The 12,217-nt window shown below is 50.7% G+C and overlaps 1 protein-coding gene across 1 annotated transcript; it reads right to left on the reverse strand.

The window, feature by feature from the left end:
• Positions 1-3,699: 3,699 nt before the first annotated feature.
• Positions 3,700-11,960, reverse strand: dedd (death effector domain containing). The gene is made up of 4 exons (XM_059642730.1): positions 10,405-11,960; positions 9,118-9,219; positions 8,601-8,744; positions 3,700-5,447 (listed from the first exon to the last, which is right to left on the reverse strand). Exons 1-4 carry the CDS (start codon positions 10,724-10,726, stop codon positions 5,071-5,073), a joined length of 945 nt encoding a protein of 314 aa, XP_059498713.1. The 5' UTR covers positions 10,727-11,960; the 3' UTR covers positions 3,700-5,070.
• Positions 11,961-12,217: the final 257 nt, after the last annotated feature.

Below are 12,217 nucleotides of genomic sequence, written 5' to 3' on the forward strand. Positions count from 1 at the left end.
ACCATTTCTTTATATCGCGTGGAGTGAGTTGAATTGGCTGAAGTCTGGTATCTGTAATGCTGGGGACCACAGGAGGAGGCCGAGATGGATCATCCACTCGGTGGTTAATAGATGAAAGTAAAAAATCTGGGTGATCCGGCGTGGATTAAAATTTTTAAAAAGTCACCCGCCAGTGACTGGTGGATCATGTGGCACTGTGGTAGCGTCCCTACTTCTGCAACAAGGAGGCCTGGCTTCAAGTCCCCGAGGGGTGTAACAACATTTTAGACAGAACGATGAGAAACGCATTGGGCATTCAGCAATAGAAAATTCTGTCCCTCGAAACGATGACACACAGACCCATGCTGTTGCACAGGAACTGAAATTAATACAAACCCATCCACTTCCACTTACCCATTATAGATTCTGGTCAGAACAAATGTGTTGGGTCACCGCAAACAGGACAAGGATGTGCACCCTATAGCGTGAGCTCGAAGTGTCGTATCATTGCTCAGCTGAGAATATGAACAAAGCTCAACATGTTTTGAACAAAGAAAAATCTCCTAACATACCCAATCTTACAGACAGTGGCCTGGGGAATGTAGGAACAGGAGTAGACCCCCAGCAATGAGCTCATGGCTAATCTGTGGCCTGACTCCACCTACCTACTTTTGGCCCAATTCCCCGAATGCCTCTACTTACCAAAGATGATATCTACCTCAGATTTAACGACTGACCCAGTATCCACTGCTGTGTGTCGAAGAGGGTTCCAAATCTCCCACCCTTTGTGTGTCCTTCTGGCCCTAATTTTCAGACTTAGCTCCCTCTCGTTCTCAAACCTCCAGCCAGTGGAGATTGTTTACCCAGTGTGATCAGAGACTATGGGAACTTTTCTGATGAAGGGTCCAGGCCCGAAACGTCAGCTTTTGTGCTCCTCAGATGCTGCTGGGCCAGTTGTGTACCCTATCGCATGTTTTCCTGTAAATACCTTGCAGTCTTTGATCAGATCACCCCCTAACCACCTAAATTCTAGAGAGTAAAGGCCTAACTTGTCCTCTCCATCCTCATGACATAACCACTCGAGTCCAGGAAACATTCTTGCAGAACTCCATGAAATTCCCTTCAAGGCCCATCTGCCAAGGTGTGTTGCTCACATCTGTTCACGGAATTCCTATAGGACCTCACGAGCGTTTCGTATTTCAGTACAATCTCTCCAATCCTTGAGATAGAAAGACCAGCACTTCATTAGCTTCCTTGGTTAATTTCTCTACCTGTTGGTGACAGTTTTAAAGATCTGTGTCTCTTTGGGCATCAACCATATTTAATTTCTTACCATCTGAAAAGTACTGAGATTCAACTGTTTTCAGTCTGAAATGCATAGCCCCACACTTATTCACATTGAAATCCATCTACCAATTTCACCCATAAACTTAAGAATAAAATTACAAGGGGATATTGATGAGATCATCTGCACTGTCCTTGACACTGCATAACTGTTATCGGCACATTTGAATTTCTTTGCTATTACCAAAGTCTTCACTAAACCTTGTGAATAATTGAGGCCCTAATACATACGCCTGTGGGACATCACTGGCCAACAAGATATTCCTACTTTCTGTCCCCTGCCCCCGAGTTCCACGTGCTTCTACCTTACCTCACCTTCCCGCCAATCGATGCTGGCTCTCCGCAATTAACTGAAAAATTTCAAGGTACTCAGCTACTCTCCACCTTGATCACACACTCCAACAATTTCCCACAGACATTTAGCTAAATGGTCTGTAACTGACCTATTGTGCCCTTCTGAAAGAACAGATTGACATGCAATTTTCGAATCCAGAGGGGCTATTCCTGCATCGAGGCAACTCAAACATTATAAGATGCCTACAACACTGTTCCCCTACTACCTTCTAACACCCTCGGAAGAAAACCATCAAGTCCTGGGCACTTGTCATTCTAATTCCAAAAATTTTGTCATTACTGATGTTTTGTGGACATCAATTTCATTTGGTCCCTGCCCTCAATCCACTATTAATTTCCTCAAGACTTCTGACAAACTAGCTTCCTTTTCTACCGAGCTATAATAATTCTTCGACATGTCCACTATTTCACCACAATCATTGGCAACATCCCCATTTTCAGTCTTGACTTCTGGCCATCTGCTTCCCCCTTCCGGAACTATAAATATTGATTCGTACTGGTGTTGACGCCCCTGGTAAATTTCCCTTCATACTCCCTTTTAGTCGCTCTTAAAAGCTGCTTTGTGGCCCCTTTGCTGGGTCTTTCAGCCGGATCCGTGCTGATTGTTGTATTTTTAAGCCTCTTCTTTTCATTTTATCATGTTACTGACCTCTTTACCTGCCCACATCTGTGTTTTCAGACAGCTCTTTCCCCCCTCAGGGGGGTAAACCAGGTTTGTGTTGTGTTAAACATTTCTTCAGATGTTTTACACGAGTGGATTTACTGCGGACAGTCTCTGTTAAATCTCGTTAAAGTGGCCCTAACCTAAATGTGAAACTCTCATATCTGACGCAAGTGTTTTCAAACACTATGTTGAACTCGTCATGTTATGATTGCTGTTTGAGAAATGTTCACGCGCAGTTATGTTACTGATTAAATCCAGCTCATGACCAAATCCAATACTGCATGTCCACTTACTGCATCCTGGGACACACTCCAGTAGTACACTACCTGTCTGACATACACTCATCTGCTTCTCCTCCTCTTCATTCAAGTTTAAAAACCCCCCATTAATGCTCCTCTGGCTTTGTAACACTCTTGCCTAATTTATACCATTTAGAGTTTCATACCAGCACTCAAGACATATTACAGTTTTAGTCCCTCTACTGTTCCACCAATACAGCCTCCTGTGAACGCTTTCCCCTCAGTACATCCTCCCTCACCGTTAAATTAATTTTGCTTCTCATCAGTAAAGCTACTCCATGTCCTCTGTCCATCCTGCAAACTGTTGTATCTGCTATCTTTAATTCCCATTCCAAACCATTTTGTAGACATCTCTCAGTAACGGCTACATTTCAAATTCAAATCTCTGATCTCAAATTGTGCCTGCAGCTGACTTCTTTAATGCTCACGGAACTCCTAGCCACACAGAGCTCTTCACTGTAACCTGTCCCTCAGCACTGAAGCGTCATTCACCTGCTTCTCAATTCTCTCCATGGTCAACCAAAGCACATCTCAGTTTTACACCCGACATCGGACTCCTGACTCTTTCTTCACTGTCCTTCCTGATTTTGAAATTGCGCTGACTTTTCCCAAGACCTCCCCAACATTTATTAGTTGAAAGTCCTTGTGACAACCCGATGGAGACTCTCGCCAAGTAAAGCTGTCTCAGATCAATTTCAGGTGCAGCTTGTAGAAACTCTCAGTAACATTAAAACCTTGGCTCCATTCACAGGGAGCAGCTGCTGAGAAAATGACCTCGAACTGAAATCTAACCCTTTTTAACCTTTCTCTTCTCGTTACTGAGAGCAATCTACTGTAAGTCACTTCACATTTTAACTCCTGACCAAGACAAACCTAATTTAATACACATAACAGCTGGAACTATAGTTCAGACACAGTGTAGAGGGAGCTTTACTCAGTATCTAACCCCGTGCTGTCCCTGCCCTGGGAGTGTTTGATTGGGGGACAGTGTAGAGGGAGCTTTGTGGGTAAAGTGCAGTCAGTGGTGGTGTTGTTGAGCAGAAAGAAACAAGGTTGGGAAACACTTAAAACATCTGATTATTTCCGTAAGTGTGACAGATGGAGCTTGTGATTGACAGAGAAGAACAGACGCTGACAACTTTGCTGCTTGGGGGTGGGGGTGCTGGTGTTTCCATTCACACTCCTCCCGCACTGTGTACACTTTGTATAATTCAGTCATCGCAGGCTCGCGTAAGACCAAGAAAGTATAACAGCAACTCAAAATCGAATAGAGGTACAAGAGGATGCAAAACAGTGTTCCTGTTTCTTTTCCTTTAAAAAAATTAGTGTCCATCAGCAACACCGGTTTGGGTTGTTGGAGGGTAGTGAGGGGGGTCTTCCGAGTCTCTGCCTATGCTGGGCAGTCACTCACAGAGTGGCAAACCAGTCTAGTGTATGCTGCCAGGCTCCAGTGACCTTTCCAGCCGCATGGGGATCCCAGAGCACCTCGTCTGGGAGATGCAGCCCCCAGGCTCTTTCTACAAACTGTCAAAACTCTGCACCCAGCGTCTGCCTTCCGAGCTGTGTGACCCATAGGACCTGCTCTCGGCCTGCATTACAGGATTATGGGGTGGGGCAGGATGGTTGAGGCAGAGAGAGAGGGGGGCACAGAGAGATTGGTTGGGGGGGGGGGGGCAAAGAGAGGCAGAGACAGAGACAGACAGCAAGAGAGAGAGAGGGAGAGAGAGAGAGAGAGAGAGAGAGGGAGAGAGAGAGAGAGAGAGAGAGAGAGAGAGGGAGAGAGAGAGGGAGAGAGAGAGGGAGAGAGAGAGAGAGGGAGAGAGAGAGAGAGAGGGAGAGAGAGAGAGAGAGGGAGAGAGAGAGAGAGGGAGAGAGAGAGAGACTGACAGTCAGACAGATGGGGCCAGACAGAGATAGCCTGACACAGAATGACGGACGGGGACAGAGGTAGTGAGGAGATGGAGGAGGAAGAAAGAGACAGACAGACAGACTGTCACACAAGGGAAAAGTGCATGGCCCTTGTTGGGAAGTACAGAGAGTCGCACAGGGAGGGGCAGATGGACCTTGGGAAGGGGGGGGGGGTGGGGTGGGGGCCGATGGTCCTCAGGAAGGTGGATGGGGTGGGTGTGGAGACGCACACAGAGTGGCACATGGACCTCAGCAAGGAGGGGGGTGGTGTGGGTGTGGAGACGCACAGGGAGGGGCAGATGGTCCTCAGGAAGGAGGAGGGGTGGGGGTGCACTGGGAGGGGCAGATGGACCTCAGGGAGGGAGGGTGGGGTGGGTGTGGGGACGCACAGCGAGGGGGAGATGGATCTCGGGGAGGGAGCGTGGGGTGTGGAAAGGGTCAGATGATCCTCGGGGAAGCAGGGTGGGCGCAGTGGAGGGTCAGATGGTCCTCAAGGTGGGCACAGAAAGGGGCAGGTGGCCCTCAGGGGGCATGCTGGTGCATCAGGTTGCGCAGTAGCCTCTGGCGACCAGCCGCATAGTCATCCTCATCCACGTTCACCAGGAGCTTGATGGCCTCGTGGCCCACAGCCTGCTTCAGCGAGTCAGTGATGAAGACACCCTTGAGGGCTTCGAGCAGTGAGCCATTAATGTAGTCCCTCCAGAAGGCATCGAGGTAGGTCAGCTCAGAGAACTTGATGTCGCAGATGATGGAGCCCAGGTCCCGCGATTTCAGGATGGTGTTGGCCTGCGAGAAACGTTCAAACTGGCGCTCCAGGGGATCTGGCCTGTTGGAGAAGACATTCCCTTCCAGCGCCGTCTCGTGTTGGCAATACTCGGCACGGACCCTCAGGCGGATATCTACCGGGCGACAGGGGGCAGGCAGAGAGAAAGCAGAGGGTCAGGATCCCGGGCAACACAGGCAGCAAACACAGAGGGTAGGCAGCCACCGGAGTCAGAGTGGGAAGGTGGTGGGGTCAGGAGGACAGGTGGCAGGGGGAAGGCGGGGGGGGGGGGGGGGGTTGGTGGACAAACAGACTGCAGGGTGGGCAGAATGGAGTGTTGCTGTAGCTGTCCCCATCCAGGGCACGTGGGGAGCATTCCATCACACTCCTAACTTGTGCCTTGTGCGGGTAGTTCTGCGATTAACGAGTGCTCCGTTATCTCAAATTGGCCTTAACGTGATGGATGAATAGTGGTTCGGCGTTTGGATGGCACAAGCTGTCTGTGTGGGTATAGCAATTTTCTACAACTCGATCTTCCATGGCAATTTTCTACGGCATAACTTCCTGTAGAGCGAGGTCACTCAATACCCCGTTAAAGGGGAACTACCTGTAGATGGTGGATAAGCCTTGGGAAGTCAGCAGGTGAGTTACTTGCTGCAGGATTCCCAGCCTCTGACCCTCTCTTGTGGCAGCAGTGTTTACATGGCATGCCCAGTTCAGTTTCTGGTCAATGTCAAACCCCAGGACATTGACAGTGGCCAGTGGATCTCTTAGACATGGTCACTGCCTTGCACTCAAGTAGAATGAATGAATGTCACTTAACAGCCCAAGCCTGGATACTATCCAGATACTGCGCACAGGGAGTACTTCAACACCTGAAGAATGAACGATGCTGAATACTATGCAGTCATCAGCAAAGATCCCCATTTCCGAACTGGTGGTGCCGAGGGATTTAGGTCTCCCAGTGCATGAACTGGTGTAGGCACACCAAGCAGTTAGGAAAATAAACAGTGTTATGGATCAGTGCAAGTGGAACTGAACAAAAGTAGTCAGGTTATGCAGGGCACCGAGGAGAGGTCACATCTGGAGCGCTGTGCACAGTACTTGGGCACCTTATATCAGGAAAATGTACATGTGTTGGAAGCGGTTCACACGAGGTTTACATGAAGGCTGAATCCATTGGAGTTCAAGACAGGAAGGGATGACTTTGAAACATACAAGGCCCTGCTGAAAGGATAGCTGCCGTGTGTGAGAATCTCGCACAAAGGGCCACTGTTTAAGGACAAGTGGTGGCCAGTTTAAGGCCAATATGTGGAAATCTCTTCCTCAAACGGCAGTCTATGTATATTTTCAAATCGGGTGGGGTGCCATGGGTCGATAGATCTTTTCAAGCAAGGAGGGGAGGGGTGTTCAGGAAGAATGTGATGGAACTGAACAGCCACATGGTTATTAAACACAGGCTAATGGGCCTGGTCCAGCTCCTAGTTTGTACAATGGAGGGAAGATCACTGATGAAGCAACTGAAGATGGTAGGAGATCACCCTGAGAAGCTCCAGTCATCCTGTCTTGGAACAGGGATGGACGGTGTAGAAAACAGGAGAACAGTGGGGGAGATGGAGAGGCTGGGTGGAGGTTGGAGGCAAAGACAATAGCTTTGCTCTGACAATATTCAGAAGAAGGTGCTGATGAGACCACATCTGGCACGCAGTGAGAGTTTTAAGCAAAGATATTATTTCATTTGGAGGCAGCTCAGAGAAGGTTCACCAGGATGATCCCTGGTAAGGGGGGGACTGTCTTACGAGCAAAGGTTAAACAGGTTGGGACATTACTCACTGGAGTTTAGAAAAATGAGAGGTGATCTCATCAAAATTTACAGGATTCTTAAGGGACTTGACAGGGTCAATACTGAGGGCTGACGTTTCAGGCTTCGACCCTTGAAGGGTCTAGGCCCAAAACGTCAACGTTCCTGCTCGGCCTGCTGCGTTCATCCAGCTCCACACATTGTTATCTCCAGTATCTGCAGTTGCCACTACCTCACCTCAATACTGAGAGGATGTTTCCCCTCATGGGAGAGTCTAGGAGTCTCAGAATAAAGGGGTGCCAATTTAAGACTGAGCAGAGGATGTATTTCTTCTCTCAGAGGACTGACAGTGTTTGGAACCCCCTCGCCACAGACAGCTATGACGACAGAGTCCGTGTGCGTATTTGATGCTGATTTAGAGAGATTCCTGATCAGTCAGGTTACATGGAAAGGGCAGGAGTGGATGTGAGGAATGTTGGATCAGCCATTACTCTCCTGAATGTCAAAGCAGGTCAAGGGGCCGAATGGCCTACTCCTGTCCCTATCTCTGATGGTCTAAGCTGGCTGACACCAGTGTGGTTTGAGAATTGAGCATCAGAGGAATGAAGAGAGACGTTGGTGAGGGACAGCTTGGCGCTATCAGCATGTTCAGGTACATAAATTGTTGAAGTTTGTGTCACATACAGACAGGGGGGTTAAGCAGGCGTTTAGCACACTAGCCTTCATTGCTCGGGCCTTTGAGTGTAGGAGTTGGGGACGTCATGTTGAGGTTGTACAGGATATTGGTGAGGCCTCTCCTGGAGCACTGTGTCTGGTTTACGTCGTCCAGTTATAGGAGGGATATTATTAAACTGGAGAGGGTTCAGAAGGGATCCACCAGGATGTTGCCGGGAATGGAGGGTGTACGGAAAGGGGCTGGGACATTTTTCACGGGGGGGGGGGGGGGGGGGGGGGTAGGATTTTAGAGGCAAGCTGATAGACGTTTACAAAATAAAGAGAAGTATAGATAGAGTTAATGGTAGTCGTCTAGGGGACAATTTTTAAAGTGAGTGGAGAGACAAGGAGCAGATGTTTTTTAAACACAGTGGGTGGTTTGCATTTGCGATGACCTCCCTGAGGAAGTGGTGGACGTGAGCACAACTGCAAAGTTGAAAAGACATTTGGCTAAGTCCTTGAATTTTATTTGCAGGGATATGGGCCAAGGACTGGGCAGGTGGGACTAGCTTAGTCGGGATTTATGGTCAGCATGGACTGGTTGGGCTGTATGACTCAACGGGTGCAAACTGACCATATGCCCCTGGAAGATGTGGTCAGGGAGAAGCCTGGAAGTGAGAAATAGGAGGGGGCCTTGGGTAATTCTAGAAGGGAGGGTGCACGCGCAGAGGGACAGGCCAGTGTTGGACAGATCCAGCGACACTGACACAGATAGTAAGTGCTGAAAGCCACAGCGGGGGTCGCTCGCGCAGCATGCCACCGTAACATGCTTACCGCACGTCTGCTTCTCGTTTGGCTCCACCATAGCAGATTTCTTTCTCTTGCCGCGACTGTGTGCTGGCGCTCGCCCTCGGTAGACTCTCTGGCGAAGGGGATGCCCTGCTCCCGGTGCACAACACACCAAGCGGTGAGGGGAATCTGCAGGGAAATCAATGGCCAGATAGAGCATTCCTCTGAATCGAGCAGAACCCAAATTACAAACAGAAAAGGCAGAGCGTCAGCACATCTGCAGGGTATAGAAACAAAGTGAAGGCTTCAAACTAATAGGCCGTTCCCAGATGCAGCCAGGATTTCACCAGCACCTCACATTTATTTTCAGATCAGAAACATTCGCACTGTCCCTGTCCTGGGAGTGTTTGATGGGGGGAACAGTGTAGAGGGACCTTTACTCTGTGTCTAACCCCGTGCTGTCCCTGTCCTGAGAGTGTTTGCTGGGGGACAGTGTAGAGGGAGCTTGGACCGGGGGGGGGGGGGGGGGGTGGAAGTGTGTAAAGTGCCTCTGAGTAAGTACCTGATTTGCCACATTCTGCAGCTCCAGTTGACGCCAACGCGCGTGGCATCACGTAGGTAACTGACGTGTCCTCGAGGTATTTGTCCACTGGATCTGGAGAAACTGAGGAGAGAAGGGGGAGGGGATGAGTCAGTGATCATTCCGACTGCCCACAACGATGAATGAGACACACAGCAACCTTGTAATGGCTCCAAAGCACACATCTCTATTGAAAAACTAGTACCAGGACCTATCACAGGGGCATTCAGTAATAAGGTGTGCCTCTCCAAGGCACTTAGTGCTGGCCTTTTCCAATGAACACACACGCCGTTTGGGCGCGGGGACGATAACTGTCAGAACGCCACCAGCACGAACGCAGCGACAGTGCACAGCTCCCACACGGATGATGACTCCGACAGCACTGACATTCCCTCTGGGCTGACTCTCCGACAGCGTGGCACTCCCTCCGCACTGGCCCCTCACTCCCTCAGCATTGGCTTCCGAGGGAAGTGATGACCTAGTGGTATTATTGCTGCGTTAGGGTTAGGGCCACAGCAGATGGTGGAATTTGAATTCAGTTTAAAAAAGATCAAGAGCATAACAATGACTACGAAGCCATGGTCAATTGTCAGAAAAACGCACCTGGTTCACTAATGCCCTTTAGGGAAAGATACTACAACCCTTACCTCGTCTGATCCAGACCCACAGCAAATGTAGTTGACTCTCAACTGCCCTCTGGACGATTAGGGATGGGCAGCAAATGCTGCTTAGCATGGATGGAGTAACACGCCCTAAGTCCAAACCATGCAGCTCAGCAGCACCCCACCACTCAGTCCCGACCATCCGACCCTGCGGTGCTCCCCATCCCTCTGACCATGCAGCACTGCTTCAACGTTGACCCACAAACCCTGCAGCACTCGCTCAGTACTAACACAGCAACAAGGTAACACCGTGTTAGTATTAAGCCTCCAAAAGGGTGGCGCTGGCGCTCCCTCTGTGCTGGCCCTGGGCTCCCTCCGCGCTGGCCCTGCGACAGCGCAGGATTCTTTGCATCTTCAATGAGCATTGAATTGCCTTCACAACACTTTGTGACACTGTGCAAAGGAGTGAAAGGAAGAATGCTTTCCAGACTTTAGCAAGGAAGCCCCCAATCCACGTGGCTGACTCGCGCAACAGATAGCGCCTCACATCCGAGGCACAGCGTTGACATTTGTACACACGACTGGGAGCGGTGGCCCTCTCTGAACCAAACGCTATCTTTCTGTGCACCCCCCTCCCCAAGACGGTCAGCATCCCCCCATCACTTACCCGTCTTCCTGCGCTTCAGCGTGACGTAGGGCAGCAGGTCATGCCGCGTGATGATGCGTAGCAGCTGCAGCACCTGCCGGAAGTTTGTCTCGTCACAGCGCCCTTGGCGCTCCAGTGCCAGGAAGAAGTCACGCCCGCTCCGGATCATGCCACGCTCGTAGTCCTCGATGACGTCGACGAAAAGGAAGGACAGCACCCGCACGTCACGATGGGTGAGCTGCGCACCCACAATTTGGAACATCCGATGCAAGGAGTACAGCCCATGCTCGCGGTTCACCTGCTCCTCTGGCCATTGCTGGCCGCTACGCTTGGTGTCTGACATCCCACCTGGGGGGGCTGTAGAGCAACCAAACACAGGAGATCTGGGATTCCCAGCTCACGATACGGATTATAACCTTTCCCCACTCTGGAATGCAGCAAGTAGGGGAGTTGGCAAGCGGTGATAGAAAAAGAGAGAGGAAGGGGAGTAGTCGGTGCTGCTACTCTTGCACCCTCCTGCTCGATGCCCAGCAAACTCGCCACAGTTGAACGCTTAAACAAAAAACACTTCACTGGGTTCAGTTCAGCTCAGTTTGTCTGACAAGCTAAAACACGGCAGAGGGCTTGCACAGGAAGACTCCAGGCGAACAACTGAGGCAGTCTTTTGGTGACAGGATTACCTTGAACAGGGGTGAGCTGAGGCAGGCAATTTATTGAATGTGAAAATCCAGGGGAAGACCGGATCGCAGGTCAGCCTACAAACCAGCCATCACTTGGCTGTTCAAACAAGACACTGGTCAACAGGCAAGACAGCACCAAACAGGCACTCACTTATTGCTGGGAGCTGGCCGCTGATTTTCTCATCGGTGCTCATGCAAGCGACTAGATTGACACCTTTGGAGACTAAATGAGGAGAAATGCACAGTCACAAAACCCCAACGAGTGGCTGCTTTCCTTGCCAAAACAAACACTTAAGTTTTTTTTTAGTGGGGGTAGGGTGATGTTGTGGTGGTCACCTGACGGGGAGCGGAAACTTGGCTCGTCTATCCCGACAACCCCAATTCCCGCCCCTGACCTGAGCAGTCGATCAGACTGAAGTGGTGAGGTGGATGGGGTGGGAGATACAACGTGGGGTGGGGGGGGAATCCCTTATTGTCTTGTCAATGGGATGAGATGCAGGGAAGGGTCTTCAAAGAGTCCTGAAAGCTGGGTCCTGAAGATTAGCAGGGTTTGTTCAGTCAACCAGGCCAAAATGGGGTCTTGGGGAAGAGTAATGAGGCATAAACCCTCTTGCTTTAGAATGGAGGAGCAGGTCAATAGAGAAGGGGAGGGGCGGCCATCTTGAATAGTGACCCACTACCCCTCCCTGCCAAAGGGGTTTGGAGGAAGAGGGTGTGCTCTTGTCTCTTCCTCTGGCGTCCTTCTCCGTCTCCCTCCAGCCTCTCTTCTTCCACTCTCCTGCCGCTCCCCTCACAACAGCAGCCAGCACCGCCACCTCCTCAGCTCCGCCATCTTCCTCTCTCACGGCCGTTGGATGAAGGAAAGGTTTCTGGAGGTGGGCGCGGCCTCGGGGGGGGTGGGCGGGGCCACCAGGAACGCCGCCGCGACGCCCGACGGGAGTTGTAGTCTTCCCGCCTGGCGCGACTGCCAGGTTTAGACGGGGCCCGGGACTACAAACCCCGTCGCGCCTTTGGTCATCTGCGCCGCCCGAAGAAACTGGGATCAGTACCAGTGACGACATCGCGCTTAGGGACGTAGGGGCGCGGGCCGTGGTGCCCGCTGGGACATGTAGTCTTCCTACTCCGGCCTGCCTACAGTTGCAGAAGTAGTGTTT

The sequence above is a fragment of the Stegostoma tigrinum genome, chromosome 46 (assembly GCF_030684315.1).
Source record: "Stegostoma tigrinum isolate sSteTig4 chromosome 46, sSteTig4.hap1, whole genome shotgun sequence".
NCBI classification, from domain to species: Eukaryota; Metazoa; Chordata; class Chondrichthyes; order Orectolobiformes; family Stegostomatidae; genus Stegostoma; species Stegostoma tigrinum.